Source organism: Sinocyclocheilus grahami, unplaced genomic scaffold (assembly GCF_001515645.1).
Source record: "Sinocyclocheilus grahami isolate Dianchi unplaced genomic scaffold, SAMN03320097.WGS_v1.1 scaffold1906.1, whole genome shotgun sequence".
Classification (NCBI taxonomy): Eukaryota; Metazoa; Chordata; class Actinopteri; order Cypriniformes; family Cyprinidae; genus Sinocyclocheilus; species Sinocyclocheilus grahami.
This window is the reverse complement of record NW_015507085.1, coordinates 97,329-118,088: the sequence shown is the minus strand read 5'-3', so window position 1 is coordinate 118,088 and position 20,760 is coordinate 97,329. Positions and strand designations below refer to the sequence as shown.

At 38.2% G+C, this 20,760-nt stretch overlaps 1 protein-coding gene across 1 annotated transcript in view; it reads right to left on the bottom strand.

The window, feature by feature from the left end:
• Positions 1–40: 40 nt before the first annotated feature.
• Positions 41–20,760, bottom strand: part of LOC107573256 (E3 ubiquitin-protein ligase MIB2-like) — an 84,545-nt gene continuing 63,825 nt past the window's right edge. The window contains exons 9-14 of the mRNA XM_016259689.1: positions 11,850–11,976; positions 10,157–10,381; positions 5,553–5,731; positions 5,290–5,474; positions 2,712–2,777; positions 41–1,627 (exon numbers count right to left, since the gene is read on the bottom strand). Coding sequence (XP_016115175.1) covers positions 1,383–1,627; positions 2,712–2,777; positions 5,290–5,474; positions 5,553–5,731; positions 10,157–10,381; positions 11,850–11,976 — 1,027 coding nt within the window. The 3' untranslated portion in view covers positions 41–1,382. The remainder of the gene's footprint in view (positions 1,628–2,711; positions 2,778–5,289; positions 5,475–5,552; positions 5,732–10,156; positions 10,382–11,849; positions 11,977–20,760) is intronic.

Sequence of the window (20,760 nt, the reverse complement as noted above, 5' to 3'; positions counted from 1 at the left end):
CTCACTCACTCACTCACTCACTCACTCACTCACTCACTCACTCACTAACGCACTCACTCACTCACTCACTCACTCACGCACGCACGCACGCACGCACGCACACACTAAACACATACAGGTTTTGAGTGACATGGGGGTAAATACTGACAGCAGTGATGATTTCTTTAAATCGCAATTTTGTAAATTCTATGGGTTCTATAGGTGCAATGACCTACAACCTTGAAGAGTTCCCAATTCATTACTTTCAATCTCAGAATACATTTAGGCAAAACATTACTTTGGGAGATATGAGGCTAATAAACACTTTATATAATGTCATGCAATGCCAGTGGATAAGGTTGTACGTTTAGTAAAGTTTACAGACGGGGGATTTCTTGCATTTTGAGTTGAACTGACTTGCATAAACCTGAGGAAAAACTAAAGAACTCCTAGTATTAGGAAGCATTCAGCACCTTTGCTGCCACAAATTAATCTACTATTATGTTATTAAGGGTCTTTCAGTCAGACCCTCGCACAGACACAGGGTAAAAATTACAGGTCATCTGCACTTATAACACTACAAATGGTATTCGTGACACTATATATGACGTAGATAATACGCTCACCAGCATGCATTATGTATATCTCTTGCTCGTGGAAAGCTTGTGTAAGTTCTAGCTCTGCGAGAGGTAAGGTACAGGCATCTGTACAATATCACCCTCGGACAAACGACGGCAAATGATGTGAACGGCATTCTCAGGGACGCTGGGACACGACCGATGAAGTGCTGCACTTTAACGACTTTGAATGAAGTGAGTGTTTGAAGCAGCAAGCCCTGGATCACCGTATATGGTGGGATCTGATGGAAACAAACCAGGTCATATTTCACCCGAAAATCACACAAACAAAAGCAATAAATTACATTATGAATCTAGGAGAATTAATATTCCTTATATTCTCTGTAAAAACGTTTCTATTGGCATAAATCAAAGCTAGAGTAAAACAAATACTTTACTACCATGATGCATAAACACTCAGGTGAGAATGTCATAAAATCAAATCATTTTATTATGCAGCGCTAAATATCTCAATATTTTCTTTTTCTTGCACAACATGATTTCTTCCTGTGGATTTTAGTGTGAAATATGGCCAGGTCCCGACAGGTTTTGTGAGAGGGCTGATGTGACACGTCAGCGCTCATTGCATGCTGGGGATGCTTTACGGTTCGCTATAATCTAGCGCTTCAGCGGCACGAAGTGTATAAACTCCTCTTCACTCGGTAATACTGTAGGTCGTCGGAGCAGATGTCCACATGCTACTCAGAGGACGACACCGATCCAAACCGCAGTCATTGGTGGGCCATCCAGTGATCGCGGTCCTGCTTCATGACTGAATGATGAGGCTCAGACGAACAGCTGGATCCTCTCGCGGATGGTCTGCCGGCAGATGGGGCAGGTCTTGAGCGCGGCGCTGCAGTCGATGCAGGAGGCGTGTCCGCACTGGAACACCAGCTTGATGTGGTTGTCGATGCAGATGGGGCAGGTGATGCGCTCCTCCATCTGTCTGTAGCGCGACTGCAGCTGCTCCAGCAGGTTGTGCTTCTCCGAGTTCTCCGAGCTGGGGCTGCACTCCACCTCCGTCTGGTCTGCTTTCAAGAAACGGACATGCAAGCAAAACATACCACAATTCAATAAACACAACACAATGTAGGAGCGAGCATTAGCTCAAAGAAAGAACTAAAAGCAGGGATGTAACGGTATCAAAATCTCACGATACGATAATATCTCTATATGAAGTCCACGATACGATATTTATTGCGATATCAAAAAAAGAACATTCAAACATTTTAAATAGTGCTGTCAAACGATTAATCGCATGCAAAATAAAGTTTTTGTTTGCATAATATATGTGTGTTCTGTGTATATTTATTATGTATATAATAAAGACTAACTTTCTTTGCACCTTAACAGCCCATAATGTTTTTCTACAGAAAACCATTCTAAACCGGCTTAATGTACTGAATGGCCAAATATATGTAGCATCTTATTGATCTCTAGTCTAAAATATGAAGCCCAGTTTTTTACTTGAAGCCATTTTCTTAACCGGTTTCTATGGGGTATAAGACATCATGTCTTATAGTTCTTCAGAACAGTAGACAGTATTTACTACAACCAGTGTTTGAGAGAAATTTGGTTCGCATAATATATGTGTGTTCTGTGTATATTTATTATGTATATAATAAAGACTAACTTTCTTTGCACCTTAACAGCCCATAATGTTTTTCTACAGAAAACCATTCTAAACCGGCTTAATGTACTGAATGGCCAAATATATGTAGCATCTTATTGATCTCTAGTCTAAAATATGAAGCCCAGTTTTTTACTTGAAGCCATTTTCTTAACCGGTTACTATGGGGTATAAGACATCATGTCTTAGTTCTTCAGAACAGTAGACAGTATTTACTACAACCAGTGTTTGAGAGAAATTTGGTGGTTCTTGGTAATTCAAATAGAATGTCCCTACCAAAATGTTACCAAAAAAAAAAGATGCATTAAGAGCTGAGCATATGCTGACCGTAACACAGTGAGCTTATGTGGATTTATTAACTCTTATTAACTGCATTTTGTTCTAAAGTGTTAATCGTGGAACATGGAACACCAAAGCTGCTTCTTTGAATAAACCAAAATGAAAAACATAAAATATTATCGTTATTCAACTGTTAAAATGCTTACCTTGTCGAATTTTCTTTGTTATTGTCACCTGGCACCGGATACATTTCTTCATTCTGTGAGCACATTCTGAACAGAGACACGGGACTGAGTTTCTATATACCAACTGTGTATACAGCCAAGTAAAACATTTCTGGATCAACACCAATCCAACTTGTGACCAACTTTACTACCATATCCTCCTGAGACCCAGCTGTGGAGTTTGTGTCTCTGTAGTGGACACTATATTTGAGTGAATTTCTCTGAGATCTTTCATGTCACAGTTACAAGTCTGGATGTCCTGTAAAGAGCACATTCTGGGTTTTCAGTAGGTTTTCATGCACCGAAATGAAAATTCTTGGCCAAAGCCAAACAAAATTAAACACTGGGCCGAAGGCCGTATACGTTTTTTCACGTTTTTCCCCCCCATGTACTGTATTTTGCCATTTATTTTCACCATTGCATACATTAAATAGCCAAAATGCCATTTTTACTGAACATGTTTTAACATTCTAGTAGACATTATACCAACAAAGCACAATTTAACTTAAAATTAATAAGTTAATAAAATAATATTTTTGGGCCATTTTTGAATCAGGCTTGTATTTTTTACTGTACAAATAAATGCAGCCTTGCTGAGCAGAAGAGACTTCTTTTAAAACATTAGAATATATTACAGATCCCAATTTGAACACTAAGTGTGGATGTTAATAAATGTATTAATAGAGCTGCTGTAATGATTATCATCATTATTATTGTCTTACTAAAAATTTTATTTTACAGAATAGTAAAATTACAATACTAACATTTATGAATGTTGATTGAGTTCTTGATTTTTCTCAACTTTTATTTTGGTGGAAACCCGCAGGAAGATCTCAGTGCTTCTTGTTGACAACAATGGATTTATAAATGATTCTCATTACGAATTAGGGAAGATGTTTGTCGCACGTATCGCATTGTCACATGCCTTTAAAGAAATTAATAGAAATGTTACTGAGCAGCTGACGAGTAACTCTGTTTCAGCGCAGATTTTCCTTGCGCTTTGGACTTTGAACCCTGGAGTCGTGAGCTCGTGCAACACTGTTTGAATGTTTTATGTTTATGCAGCGCGATGCAATGCAACGCGTAAAAAGACAGTATAAGTCATTATAATCAGTAATTATGTCCCCACTGGATGCAACAAATGCCTCGTTTGTAATGGGTTTTCATGTTTTTGTCTCGTCGCTCCGGCCGGACAGAGCATCACAGTATGTGAGGGGCGTAACATTTCCGTCACACGCTTGAGGTATTCGGCCAATCACAACGCACTGGATAGCTGGCCAATCACAGCACACCTCGCTTTCTCAGACCGATGAGCTTTGTAAAAATCGACGCGTTTCAGAAAGGCGGGGCATAGAGGAGAAACAATAATGTACATTATGTGTTTTTTGAACCTTAAACCGCATAAATACATTGCATTACACCAAATACACAAAATAATGTTCTTTTTAGCAACATCATATGACCTCTTTAATTGTTTGAGGCCATTTCATGATTTCAATCATCATACAGTAACCAGCAACAACCACCACTTCCTCTTCTCAACGGAGACATGCGATGCAGTGCTACATCCTGTACATCCTTATGGAAATATTATCATATTTTGCGATTATAATTAAAATTGTATTAATTTTCAAATTGTTTGTCATAAATCAACAGGATCAATCTCAGGAAAATGTTAAGGGGTTTCAAATCAAAATATGACTTCCTGTTATGAAACAGAACATCATTTCATACTTGTCCACTGAAGAGGACACCAGGACTAAAAGCATGTTTCTTACACATTTTGGGAGACAAAACAATTGAATAGGAAAACAAAATATATATCAATATTCTTATGAAATATTAGATGTAGGGCTGCACGATAAATTGCATGCGATATTTAATGCGCATCTTGTTAGTAAAGTCGGTTCTGTAATTAGCATGCTTTCACATGGAGCAGCATTTACTACACAGAGCTGTTGTTCACCGACAAGCTGCGCTAAACCATGTTCATAATCTGGCCAATTACTACTCCCATTTTTTCAACATGCTGTCCCAACAGCACATTAATATGCAAATTAGATGCAGTGTATAGATAACATTGTGTTTAATAGGAAAACCAGTTTATGGTATTTTTACACACACATCGCATAAAGCAAAATGCTATATCAAATCTTTGAGTTATATATTTTATAACATAGTTGAGAATCATCCTTAAAGTTTGGTATAAAAAATCCTGAAACCTAAAAATTGATTGGTGATTTAAAAAAAAAAACTAATTGTTTTTGCCTTTTCATGTCTATTCAAGTCATTTTATTTTGAGAGAAACTGAGTCCTGGTGTCCTCTACAGAGGACATAGCATAACATAGACATAAAATATCATTTTCCAAAAAAAAATGTTAATTACCATTTTTTTCTTATGCTCTAAACAATGTAATGACATGAAAAAAACACTAAATTCACAAAGCTTTTTCCCCAGGTTCTCAGGAGGGTATTGTGATGTATTTCAGAGTGAAACTACGTTTTGATCAAACAACAACAAAGGTCGGGACTTGTTTTTTCATCGATCAGTAAGCTCACCCTCGCAGGCGACGCTGTGTTGACATGGAGAAAACAGCACTAGCAGAGCGAGCTCGGAGCAGATCAGGCACTCGCTGGGGCCCGTCGCGCTGGGCATGGCCAGGTTGGTCATGGTGTTGGGTGTAGTGTGCACTCGCCTGAGACTGCTGCTGCTCGTGCCCGTGCCACACGTGACGGCTTGAAGCCTGAACACACAAGATCACATCTGTTCATTCTTTAATCCCTCTTTTAGTGAGCGCCACAATCAATACACTGAGACACACCTGTGTTTTTCTGCGAAGCTCCTGATGAGAGTTTGTACACTGCTGTCTGCAACCAGGTTCAGTGGGCTTTTACCTTTATGGTTGGCATAACTGATATCGGCCCCTTCCTGTGCCAAGAAGCAAGCGATAGCAGCTCCTACGTTCAGCTCCGTGTTTCCCATCAGCCCTGAGCTACACAACTACACGCAAAGGAAGGAAGGAATAAACACGCATTGATTACCTCTCTCTTAATTATACTGTACAGCAGCACACATATACACTGGAAAACAGGACAACGCTACTCTGGTGTGCAAGGCTTCTATTATTTCTGCACAGTATGTGAATTTTTACATGAAACACATAGATGACGTACTACATTTACCAAAATGCTTAGCATACAGCAGACCGCAGAGAACACTGCGTGGAATACTGTGTCCCACAATGCAGTGGTTGATTGGCCTTCCAGTTCAAGAGTGACAAATGCACCAGAAGCGAAAGCAACTGTGGTTTTTTATCTTCTTTTATGAATCATTACTTTTATCAACAATTACCACTTTCAGCAGTGTTTCTCAGAAATCCCTTACTGCATCTTTAAGCGTGCAACAGTGAGCTCACAAGGCAGTAATGTAGTGTACTACAGTAAGAAACAATGGTTTAACATTAGTAACCCCGATTCTCTGGAACAAGGAAATGAGAGATCCACCGATGGGAAGAGCATCCGTACCTGATCTCTGCAGAAGCATCAAATGACACCAAGTCTGGCTTGACAGACATGGGCGTGTGCCTAATTCCAGGTATAGGACCATGTGCACATAACAGGACCTCCACAAACTACCTTTTTTCAGTGAGCTTGTTTGAGTCTCATGCAGCAATCTTGGTGGATCTCTCCACTCTATGTTTCAGAGAACCGTGGTTACAAATAGTAACCTATTGTTTTAATCTTTTATCTTGTGTTTAAGATCCAATTATGGGACCTATGGACAGCTCTTGGTTGACCAATACATTCACAGAGAGGCCCTGAAAGCAAGGGGTCAGTCACCTGCAAAGATAAAGTCTGGTAACATTACACAAAGATGATAGTGCTACATGGGTGGAGATAGAGTGTGAATGGCATGTAGTAATACACATACATAATTAAACCCGGCAACCCACGTAGTAATGAAAATGGTGCAATGCAAAGTTATAAAGACGTAGTGACATGAATAAGCAGAGTTTGACAGCCCAGGCTTGGGGAGGAATTGATTGCTTAAGAGAACAAGGCTATATACTCCAGGACAGAATGAACATCAAGCCAGTAGTGTCTGACAAACCCAGCTTGCAATTTCCTGCAATGAAACTCTTCTAAACAGAGTTTAGTGTACTCTGAAGCAACTTGCTTATATTAATTTGCCAATGACAGAGATTCCATAAGACAATGAAAGAGTTATCCATTTAAACCCTTCACAGGGTATGCAGAGGACATAGAGCATTCAACCTCTGACCCTGCACAAAGGAGAAAGGCGGTGGGTAGAAAGAGGAAAGCTCGATGACCTTACGTGTGTGCATGCTGGGAAGCACTTAGGCATTAGTGTTAGGTTGGGCCTAAGAAAAACCGTATCTGCACCGAAAGAGAATGTAGTGCACAAGGAATAAACAGAGAGTACAATGCAAATCACTAGCTGCATTTCCATTACCCTTCGAATTGCACAAATGAAAATTGCGAATTGAAAATACGCCTAATGGAAATGCGCCAATTTTGCAAAAAAACCCATATATCGCAAAAAAGTTCTTACGCTTGCATGAAGTGGTTTTTCAGGCAATTCGAATATGGAATATTTCGCAGAACTGCAATGGAGACTTTTTTTCGCATTTACAGGTCACATGGCGTATGTAAAAAGTAATATGATCGTTCTTCAATGCACTATAACATCCAAGAAACACTTCATACGTGGCTTTCCCTGCCATCAATGCTTGGACAATTTACACTGCACATGTTTGCAGTGCAGTGTGGCTCTGATTCGGCCACTGAAGCAGATTGCGGCCACTCTAGTCCAATGCCTGTTTATACCAGCCGTGCCACGCATGTTTCTGAAGCGGCTCTCTGCTTTGCTTCAGTAAAGATAGATGCATATGCCTCCTTCGAATAAATATAGCCAAAATCCATCAAAATCCCACCAAAATCCGTTGCCATGACTTATTGCGAGAGAAAAAGTTACGTTTTAGTCGCATAACAATTCGCAATACCTTTTTATCGACATTTATAAAATTTCTCCAAAGTTTTGCGAAAATCTGTAATGGAAACGTGCCTACTGACCAATTTGGTTGAAGCCACGGCCAGAAGCAAGGCTGTCTTAAAGACAGAAGCTCAAAAGGCTGTTGAAACAAAGTCTCCAGGAACCATGGAGAGGTCCCACTTTGCAACAGCCCTTCTAGTGATTAGTGACAATGACTACGTTTACATGCGCACGAATAATGCGATTATTTCCGATAATCAGAGCAAGGACTTAATCACATTATGATGTTTACATGTCATGAGCAAAGCTCCGTTTACATGCAATTTCCATTATTTGTATTATGCGCTAAGAATTGTGGCTAGTTTTTTACCGCCATTATTCACATACGCCACTGCACAGCACAAATGATGGACTAAGAAAGAGTATAGGTGTGTTAAATGGCCGCTGTTTTAATTTATTTACGTCGACAACTTGAACTCGGTTTCCTCGGTTCCCCAGAAATGCGATGCTTTCTTCCCCGCCATCGATTCCAATCTGCGTATTAGTGATGTACGGTTCACGAACAAATCGTTCTATTTAACTGGTTCTTCTTAGTGAACTGGTCGAACCTGTTCACCAAATCGGACTGAATCGTTTGAAACGGTTCGCGTCTACAGTAAGCACTAATACACAAATTACTTAAGTTATTCACTTTTTTAGCATGCCTGAATCTCCTGATATCCTGACACTGACTCGAAATAAACCAACATCCAATGTACTAAACTGCTGTGAAAAGAGAACTCCTGATGAACACGAGCAGAGCAACTGTATTACTGCAGGTGCGTGTCACGTTTTTCTTTACGTCACAAGCGCATGTGCACTTTGGTCAGAGCGGCAATACTGCGATTAAGGTGTTTATATGCCTGCATATTTTGATTAAAATAGGCGTACATTACCTAAGTTAATATGATTATGCTTGCTGCGATTATGAGCAAAATCACATTATTTAGATCAAAGTATTGCATTTACATGAGGTAAAGGTGCAAGTAATTTAGTATATATGAAAATGGATAATATGAATATAATATAAAATTATTATATGAAAATTATTATATTCTCCTACTTTTCTTAGTGATTTATAGTGCCAGTTTATTAGGAAGTGACAATTTTGTTCTCTTTGACTTGTTGGATGGAAACGATGCTAGTTTGCAAATGTTTTATGCGATATTCCAGTTTTGCGTATAAGTTAAATTCGCAACTTTGGATGGAAATCCGGCAAATCTCATTATAATTGCATTAAGAGGATGCATGCAAACACACTCATTGTTTCATTTGTGTCTTTGTTCTATTGTATTTATCTGTCATATTTCTTATCATTTGTTTCTTTGGACTTAATAATTACTTATACAATGAAATAAGATATCACCCAGTTGATTGTGACACAAATAAAATAACCTAGTGAAAAACAAAATACTAAAATGTATTTGAAATACATTTACTTTGTGCCAAGCAGGGATGCACCGATACCACTTTTTCCAGTACTCGCCCGATACCGATACTTTTATTTTTGGTACTTGCCGATACCGAGTACCGATACCGATATTTTTATTGCATTTGTAAATTTTTTAAATATTGGGTACAGAAACCAAAAGGGTATGTATAATGTTAGTTGGTTAACTTTGTGCTAAGTGAGTGAACATCAAAGATCACACAACAGAAGTGTGCGCGCTCTCTCTCTCTCTCCATACCGTTAAGTAACTTGTGCATTGCTTTACTTACTTGTTTTTGACATATCCGACCGAACTACAACCTTTCCAGTGATGTCTGTGAGAAAGGTATATTCACTCGATAAGCTCGCGCATCTGCGCCGCCGTGCACTCAATCCACTCAGCGTGCTTTGTTTATCAGCTCGCGCACATCAGCTTTAAAGGCAATACTGAATGTTTAACATTATATTCACTGCATACATATACTTCGTAGTAGACATCCTTAACTCCATTCTGCTGTCTGTTGTTCTGTTGTCGGTGTTTCTTTGTTTGAATATGGCACTTATCACATGCTGTGTGGTATCGGCGTTTGGTATCGGGGCATTTTAACGAGTATGAGTATGAGTACAGGAGACCAGTATCGGGCCCGATAACGATACCAGTATCGTTGCATCCCTAGTGCCAAGTATACTACAAATACATTTTGTGGTCCAGGGTCACATATTAAGAATTCTGCAATGTTTAAAAAATTGCACCAAATAAAGTTTAAATATATATATATTTTTTTATCAGCAAGTCTTAAGTGATATGTCAATAAATATGTTAATGGATTTGAAGTATACTTACTATGATTTTTTTTTCTAGGGTATACCATGCATTATGCAGTGTGCAGTATTCTAGTATGCACTGGATGTTTTTTCTCAGTCACTCTGTCCACGGCTCTTACCCTGCTGTAGAGCAGCGCTCCTTCGCCCTCGCCGCTGCTCATGACGGTGGCCAGCTGCTGGCGGCTGAGAGCCGTGTGCATGGCTGTGTCTCCATCCTCATCCTCTGCGTTGACGTCTGCCCCCTCCGTCACCAGCAGGGCCACTAGAGCCACGTGACCCTGAGTCACAGCCAGCTGCAGCGGCGTCTGATTGCGATTGTTGCGGATGTTGATGTCACAACGACCCTTAACGCCAAAGAGGGCAGGAATAGGTCAGGTTACAAATACACTGCCGGGCAAAAGTTTGACACACAGAACTGAGCTTAAAGGGATAGTTCACCCAAAAAATGAAAATCCTGTCATTAATTACTCACCCTCATGTTGTTCTAAACCTGTAAGACCTTCGTTCATCTTCGGAACACAAATTAAGATATTTTTGATGCATTCTGAGAGCTCTCGGACCTCCCATAGACCGCAAGGATACTAACACGATCAAGGTTCAGAAACATAGCAAGGAGATCGGTAAAATAATCCATGTGACATCAGGGGTTCAACAGTAATTTTACGAAGCTACGAGAATACTTTTTGTTAAAGTAACTCGGGGAGAAGAATTGTTGAATACATTGATATTATTGTTTTCTTTCCACACAAAAAGTATTCTCTTGCTGCTTTGTAATATTACGGTTGAACCCCTGATGTCACATGGATTATTTTACCGATCTCCTTGCTATGTTTCTGTGCGTTGATCGTAGTAGTACCCTTGCTGTCTATGGGAGGGTCAGAGAGCTCTCAGAGTGCATCAAAAATATCTTCATTTGTGTTCTGAAGATGAACGGAGGTCTTACGGGTTTGAAACCACACGAGGGCGAGTAATTAATGACAGAATTCTCATTTTGGGGTGAACTATCCCTTTAAATATGTTTTGATTTAAAGGCATCTGCTTATATTTTTGTAGGCAAAAATAAATTGCGCCAACTGATGAATTCTGTTTGTGTTATTGCAGTTTGAATGTGTAGATAAAAATATCATCAACATTCTGAAGCACAGAAAAAATTCCTGGGATTACATTTATTTTTGTTCAGCTTCAAATACCTACAAAATATTCCAATTTAATAAACGCATATAACCCACCAGCCACCAGATGGCAGCAAACTCAGTTAATCAAATATTGTATTGCTCACGCTAAACACAACACACAGGGCAAAAAGTGAGAGTATGAATGTTGTTCAAGTTAGGGGGGTTAAATAAAGCTCTTAAAATAGCCAGGTTGTCACATAATACACTGAAAACAACTGTGGCATTAACACAAAAATAACTTATAGTGTGCGTCTGCATATACTGAGAGTTTATTGGGCAAGAGCACTGGGGGTTTAAAAGCAGAAAGATTTTGTTACTCTCAACTAAAATTCAGTAACTACAGGTGGGACTACATTTCTGATAAATGTAATTCACGTGGTAGAGTTTGTGAAATCTAATTTTTTTTTTTGTTGGGACAAGAGTCTGGATATAACTTTATAAAGATTGGTAAGCGATTCATTAGATCAGATTTTTAGACTTGTTGAAGCATTATTGTTATACTTTCAAAACAATTCTGTAATTTGCTGTACACTTTCCTCTTCGACATCCATCGTAAGTGTATGACTGTACGTGTATTTTGCCCATGTTTTAAGCAGACAGTATTCTTGGAGTTAATTCTGAGGTCAATCTCTCACACCTCTTTGAGGAGAATCTCAGCTACATCCCGGTGGTTGTTCAAGGCGGCCAGATGCAGAGCAGAGAACCCATCTTCCTTCTTAACATCAGCCAGCTGTCGAGCTCGAGCCAAGATCATCTCCGTCGCTCTGGAGGAACACAAACAAACACCAAGACGATCAGCTCCGTGTGACACCCACAGCGTGAGAAACGGGAATCCAGTACCACTAGGACTCGTTCAATACTTGGATTTCAGAAACTTAGACACAACATTTTACTTTTAAATCCGTTTTCTTACACTCTCAGAAAAAAAAATGACTGGGACTGAGCTTTCTCACCTTTTTTTCTGAGAGTAAACACCAGGAAACACAAGAGTTGCATCGTGATCTCGTATCTTGTTTATTGCACAGTGACTGTGCATCACACTTCTCATTACACAGCTGCTCATTTACCAAATCAGTAAATACACACACATGAACGATTGATCCGAGTGTAAATGATTTCATTATATGAGGAGAAAGAGAGCACAATGCAACAGGAGAGACATGAAACTAGAACAGTTATGTAGGAAATCAGCTAGGGACAACAGTTTAGCATCATTATATAAAAATATCTGACCCGCTGAATGCCAAGACTGACCAGTCACATTCCAGTGCTCCAGAGAGGACAGAGAAACAGCTGGTTCGTGAGGAGATTAGCCGTGTTTTGAAGTGTGTGCAATGGTTTAAGCTGATGCCAAACAGGATTCCGCAGCTCTGCATTAGAGCAGATTACACCTCCACCCGAGTGAGTGAGTGTGTGTGAGTGAGTGAGTGTGTGTGTGTGAGTGAGTGTGTGTGTGTGAGTGTGTGTGTGTGTGTGTGTGTGTGTGTGTCAATCTAATTGGCTGCCATGTCACCAATCTGCTCATAGTACTGACCTTGATTCCTAACAAAACAAAACACTCACACTCTCACAACCATGACAATACACTCTGGGCTGGGAATTGAGAAATGGTTCCATTTAATAATAAAATGCATTGGAATGATTTCCGTGACATTTTGTCAGTGCAGAAGTAAAGTGATGCAGTCAGGAGTTCACAGTCTCAACTAAACACTCTCAGAAAAGTCCATCAAAATTGGTCCCAACACTGATTAAAATTATTTTGTAGCGAAGCAAATACTACAGAAAAACAAATGTAATTTCTACATTAAATAATTCAGTTCAGGCAAGAAACAAATACAAAAAATAAATAATAAAAAAGAGTAAATTCAATATTAGTACTCAATTTAAGCTTGTAGAATTTAAAGTTTTAACTTATAAGTATATTTTACTTGGAATTGTTTGTTATTTTTACAAATATTGTTTAAGTAAACATCAAAGTCATGATCCCATTGTTCCCATCATGCACTTGGGCATGAATAATTAATAAGGTAAATTTTTTGCTGTTTTCGAGATGCATTTACACTGTGTTATGGTTGCTTTTGTTTAGGGCTGCACGATAAATCGCATGCGATATTTAACGCGCATCTTATCAGTAAAGCCGGTTCTGTAATCAGCGGTAAATCTCCATCACGTCATAAGATGCGCATTAAAGATCGCATGCGATTTATCGTGCAGCCCTACTTTTGTTGTTAGGTTAAGTAACTTGCTGTTTTGTGACATCTGGAGTTCATTTTTTATTCAAAATGACCCATTCATACTCAAACACTATTCTCTGATTATTACCGTCTTTGTGTATCATGTGTCAAGTATTCAGATCTCTGCGTTCATTCAGTTAATAACTATATTGAGTAAACATATCACCCCAAAAAGAATAAGGAGCTGTCTACTTGCTTACATTCGTGATTGTAAGTGAACCACATGCTTTAATGGCATCTTTTTTTCAGTGCTATGTTGTTTGAGTAAAGTTTACAAACCGTGACTGAGTGAAATGTATATTGAGTATATAATTAAGTAGAAATTACTCATCAAACTCTAACTGGTCATGTTAAATTTACTTATTACCTTTGCTAATTTTACATAACTTAGTTAAGAGTAGATTTTTACTTAATTCCATACTCAAATTTCACTTAAAAAATATGAAATTAAGTAAAATAAAAATTAAGTAAATTTTACTTCTTGATTATTTTTTTTTTTTCAGTGAATGAACCGTGATGACATGAATTAACCATATCGGTTGTTCTACATTTATTGTGAATTATGCATTGTATTGTGTTTTAGAGTTCTTATGAGCTGGTTCTTTTCAAAAATGAAGGTCCGAATCATTGATATAACAACACAGGTCGCTCACTCGCTGAATCACTCAAGACTCTTATTAAATGCGCATCTGACTCACTCACTTTTGGCTCACAGCGATCTGAAATGTGTCACAGTGTACTTGATGAGACGTAAATCAGTTTAATAACGGATATATAGTTAGGACTGTAGGCCAGCAGGACATTATTCTGGAAATGTGCAGGTGTGTTCATGTGAGCTGTGTTTGGGAAATAAAACGTCTGGGACCAGAATAACAAGTTTCACTGTTGACATCCTAGAGCTCATCTGCAGGACCACACAACGCACGTTTATCTAATGCCATCTCATCTAAACAAGGCATGATCATAGGCTTAAAACGTGCTCATTAGAAAGACTACAGACAAATCCTCAACTAGTTTAAAGCAGTCAGATTTTCGGCTATTGGTCTAAAGTCTGGTCCACACTGCATCTTCTTCAAGCTAATGACAGATGGCCATCAATCAAATCATGCTGTGGCAGTCTCTGTGAACGCTTGCATAGAAAAGACTAAAATAACAGAAGGGTGTGTGGACCTGTCCAAATATAATAAGAACAGATTTTTCAGATATAACAGAAACAAACTTAACTAAATACTAAGAACCTCAAACGAAAGCGGATCCTGACACCCAGATGGTGTACAAAGCGTCAATCAGACTAGTGACTACGGCTGTCAAAATGACTGGAAAACTAAATTCCAATTTTGTACTTCAATATTATCAATATTCGAATTATATTCTAATTTAAAATGCATAATTTCAGTTAGGGTGAAGAATATCTTATGGCTTCTCTCCTGAGGCCACAAGAGGGCGCATCGAGCAAAATATTACTAATGCACGTTTCTTCAAAGCGTAATAAAATAACACAACTATCTTTGAAAAAAAGTGCATAATGCTTAAAATAATGTTTATAAACCTAATATAATTAATTAAGTTGCTTAAACAAAATAGAAACAAAACGGCATCATGCATGTACGTATAGTTTAATACAAAGGACCGAAAACCAATCACAAAGAGTACTTCTTCATTTAAAAGCAGAGATGCAGTGGGATGGGGGAAAACCGCCATAAAGTCTCAAGACATGTTTTTAAAAGTTGAACTTACATAAATTTTACATGGCTTTCTAAACATGCCACTCTCTTGTGCGAGACGCGAGTGCAACGCTGATAGATGTCCCTCTTGAAAATGCGATAAATATGCGTTCTGTGTGAACGGCTAGGTTTCAGTTTCGCCGTAAACAACAACATCTCCACACTGATGCTCTCGTTTTCCGCAATATATGAATGAACAACGTAGCAGCGCCGCATCTAGTGGGTTCACCTGGATAGGATAACAAAAGCATTCAATCAATGGCACATACATCGTCATCGCATCTCGTGCGCCACTGATAAGGCTGCCTGACGCAGACCTTAAATTCGAATGCGAAAATGCGATAAATATGCGTTCTGTGTGAACGGCTTGGTTTCAGTTTTGACGTAAACAACATCTTTTCCACATTGATGTTCTCTTTCCGCAATATTTTGAATGAACAACGTAGCAGCGCCGCATCTAGTGGGTTCACCTGGATAGGATAACAAAAGCATTCAATCAATGGCACATACATCGTCATCGCATCTCGTGCGCCACTGATAAGGCTGCCTGACGCAGACCTTAAATTCGAATGCAACGTTTTTATGTTGTGGATTTTTTTTTTATAAATTCGACGAATATTCGAAATTCAAATTTTTTTTTGACAGCCCTACTAGTAACAACTTTTGCCATTTGTGGCTGAGATTAACCCCAACCTTAAATAATAATTGAAACATTTAGAAATCATTGTTACCTTTCCAGGCCATGCCCAAAGATGGGGTTTGCCAGTTTTAGCTCACTTCCAGAGACGATTCTGTCTCCAAAGTATATCAGAGTAGACCCATACATCCTCTAACAGCTCCACAGAAGAGCAGCTTCTCAATATTGTCTCAAGTTTGTGCCATTTCCTGTGTTTAGTTCTCCATCTCTTCTCTTTAATAGAGCTGCTGTAATAAAACTTTTTTTGCCTCGTACTGTTGCAAATGAGCTGATCTCTTGAACAAAATGTTCATTATTGAACCATCATAACTCTATTCAGTCAATGATTTTAGTGCACCACAGAAGAGAAACATTTAACAGCACAATGATTATTGACTGACCTATGAAGAGTAACTGATAATCCCGTCAGCTAAAGGTATTTCCACAAGATGTGTGTGTGTGTGTGTATATAAGAGAGAGAGAGACTGTTTGCCTCTCTTTCCACATGAATCAAGTTTGTTGTCATTCCAGCTGTGCACAAGTGTAGAGTGAAATGTGGTTTCGCTGGGTCTGCAGTGCAGGACAACAACACTGAGAACTGTGTGCTATAACCTCACTGCAAACAATAAGCACTACGAACACTGAACAGATGCCATGGATTCGTGTCGTCTATCCAGTGTTTCTCAACTGGTGGGTCGCAGAGTGTACGGCCAAAGAAACGACATCAACAACAAAAAAACGTAATTCTATCAGTTTTTCTGATGCGAGAAGACGTGCATGAAGCTGTTGACATTTCTGTCAGACGCAGTTTAAGTAAAGAGCGCCTGAGAAAAACACGCTGTCCCCATTCAGTATCTGCGGTCAGATGAGATGTTGACAGGCTTAATGTCAGTGTCATTACTCTATCATTATTTTCGTAACTTATGAAATAAAAAGTCTCTCAGCTCAGAAAAGCGAACTATCCTGTCCTGCCAGATGTTATACCGTGCTCGTAGCGCGCACTCTTCTATAGCCGCGCTGTGTATCACGTCACTACAGCACAGAAACTACCAGGATGCAACACGTGAAATAAACGTACAGTACTGATAAATCACATAACTGCTGCTGCGTGTGTTAGCTGGAAGGATTTGCATGAAGTATGATATTAATTCTACTCGGGAGCAGTTTCCACGTTCAATTAGCAGTTCATGTTAGTATTGTATATTCACCATGGTAAATGTTGTTTCCATAACCCAACAATACCATGTTATTTTCACTTTGTGTCATTTTGTATATGTTTCAATGACTGTGGAGGCAGCTTTTGTAACATTATACACTAGACCATTCAAAAGCTTGGAGTCAGTATAATTTTTTTTTTGGGAAAGAAATTATAGAAATTTTATTTTGTGCTGCAATTTTATTTTATTTATAATACTTTTATTTAGCAGTTGTTTCCATAACCCAACAATACCATGTTATTTTCACTTTGTGTCATTTTGTATATGTTTCAATGACTGTGGAGGCATGGCTCATACCAACTTAATTGTATTAACAAAAACTAGTTTGGGACTGCTATTTAATAGTTTTACTTTATAGGCTGTTTATTCAGTATTGGTCATATTCTTAACTGTCTTAACTTAATTTTTGTGAAATAAATTTGCTTTGTTTTTGTTTTTAACAAATATATATATATATATACTGTATAAAAGTGGGTCGTGGGTGACGACCATGGGAAAACGTGGGTCCGAAGGCCAAACCAGTTGAGAACCACTGATCTATGCAGTGTACACTGAGTATTGAAGCTGTAGCTAGTATTCGCAGTCAGCAGTGCAACAGTCCATGGCAATTACTATAAATCAGGTTAGGGCTGGACAATAATTCAATATCAATATGCATCATGATATAAATTTTTTCAATAACGGTGATACGATTTTTTAAACACATTTCCGATGCGTTTCCCATACATTGATGTATTTGTGGCGTTTGACTTCGTTGAATAAACATGAGCACTGCATGTTTCAAAATCAAAACACGGCGCGGGTGTTTTATATGAATGCATCTCTGAAGGAAACCGACTGTCTTCAGAAAAGCTTCGATAGCATTTTCATTTGATCTGATAAAGTAGTGTTCATGAGCGGAGCTGCTTTGCTTACAGCGTTACCGGGGAAAGCGCTAGTTCTGCCGCTCTCACAGCGCCTCCTGCTGGCAGACAAGCACTTTGCATCTTCAATAAGCCCGTCTCCAGCAACATCTTTTTGTTGTAGCTTTTTTTTTTCTGCAGCAACTCGGAGCACTTTTCATACTCTTTATCCTGGCTGAAGCACATTTGTTTCAATCTATAAGAATCAGCCTACACTACCAGACACTACCAAAGGTTTTCGAACAGTACGATTTTTAAGTTTTTTTTTTATATATATATATATTTTTTTAATTATTCTAATATTCTGATTTGCTGCTCAAAAAACATTTATTATTATGTTGAAAACAAATGAGTAGATATTTTTTCAGGATTCTTTGATGAATAGAAAGATCCAAAGATCAGCATTTATCTGAAATAAAACGCTTTTGTAACATTATACACTAGACCATTCAAAAGCTTGGAGTCAGTATAATTTTTTTTTTGGGAAAGAAATTATAGAAATTTTATTTTGTGCTGCAATTTTATTTTATTTATAATACTTTTATTTAGCAATTGATCAAAAAGATTTTAATGTTACAAAAGATTTCTATTTCAGATAAATGCTGTTCTTCTGAACTTTCTATTCATCAAAGAAACATCTACTCATTTGTTTTCAACATAATAATAAATATTTCTTGAGCAGCAAATCAGAATATTAGAATTATTTCTGAAGATCATGTGACTGGAGTAATGATGCTAAAATTCAGCTTTAAAATCACAGGAATAAATTACAATTTAAAATATATTCATATAGAAAACAGTTATTTTAAATAGCAAAAAATATTTCAAAATGTTACTGTTTTAGCTGTATTTCTGATCAAATAAATGCAGGCTTGGTCAGCAGAAGAGAATTCTTTAAAAACATTAAAAATCTTACTGTTCAGAAACTTTTGACTGCTAGTGCATGTCAGCCTATAGTTTGATAAAAGGTAAACATGAATTTATGTGCGCTGTTTTTTTCTAAAATATTATATAGTTTTATATGAGGAGGCTTCATAGACTTGGAAAATTAATTTTTCATAAGATGTTTGTATGCACAGACATCTGTTGTGGTGTTCTTGGCAGTTTTTATGAGGGTTCATACCGATATCAGAATTATATCGTATCGGCCGAAATTAAGAAATATATCGTGATATAAATTTTGGCCATATCGTCCAGCCCTAGCTCTTTTAGTACAAGTACTAGCTATTTGAGCTAAATAAGCACAGAAGACAAATAGAAGTAATGCTTATTATGAAGTTGTGGCACATGTGACCGGCTGTAGTGCTATGTGTTATTATTTTTATTATTATTAGTATGCCATGAATTGCCATAATGTCACTGATTATCAATTCCATTCACAAGAACAACGAACAAATCAATGCTTCATAAAGATTTTAGCACATTTCTTCAATAAAGACCAATGACATCCCAACATTACAATATTTGCGGATGATGAAACTACAGTACACTACAAATCTACTGAATATAAATGTGATATGATACAATGATACAAACATTATTTATGAGTTTACTGCAAAATATTTAAATATATACAAAGTAGTGCTGGGCAACGATTAATCGCGATTAATCGCACTCAAAATAAAGGTTTTTGTTTGCATATTTCTTACTGTTAAAACTGAAATGATGGACCGATAAGAGGAGTAAACTGCACAAGAGCCATAAAAACCGTCCCATAGAGCACTAAATACAGGTTCATTTGTTGGTGCTGATCACAACCTGCTTGTGCAGTGAATTACTGCCTTGAATTCTTGAAAACTAACCTATTCAATAATAATGTGTAATGCTGGGCCTGTTTAGTTCATGGTAGTAGTATATTTTTTATTTAATGCCATGCCAGCATCTTAGGCTATTTTCACGCAAAAACAATAAAAAAAAATACAAGTATGTTTAGTTCATGGTAATAGTTTAACTGATGTTCACATCTTTTGGAACTCAAAACTAGGGCTGAAGGATTTGTTAAAACTAAAGAAAATCTGACTGCAAATTTTCAATGTTGCTGCTATAAAATAGGCCCTAACCTTCTTTTGGCATTCACACTGTAAAGTGAGTTCAGACTAGGGCTGAACGATTAATTGCATTTGCGATAATATCGCAATATGAAAAATTTAGATTTTTCAATCGCAGAGGCTGCGATTACACTCGGTCACGTGACACATGAGAGTGAAGAGGTGTGTTCGACTTGAAGATCGATCTGTGTATGACATCAAAGTACGGCGAGCGAGAGAAAGCATAAGGAGACGTCCGCGCTCTCTTATAGCTCTCGCAGTACTTTGATGACACACACCCATCAGTCTAAGCAGCGCTGCTTCAAGTCGAGCGCGGGCCATCAGCAGAAAAAGAAAAGAAATAAATCAGTAAACAGCCAAAGGATGTAACTTAGAATGGGAGATGGATCGGTTTGTGAAAGCGAAGAGAAAAGCCATAGATGAAGTCGCACAGACCCAGACAGATGCTGGTCATTCAAAAGCTAAATGCTGAAAATACGACGAGGCATATCTTGCTCTCGGCTTCACTCACTGTGTCTATACCGCACGCTACAGTTGTGCATCGCGCCGCAACAGCTCTACACTGAAGCGACAAAGCAACCGATGCAAATCATTTGAACTTTGTGTCAGTATGTCATAAATAGAACAAGGCATCAGTTTAATGTCGCGTCGCATCCAGTGTAGACCGTGTCACTGATTATAATGATTTCTACTGTATTTTGCCGCTGCGTACGGTGTAGACACGGTGTTTAATGTCGTTGGTGAGGA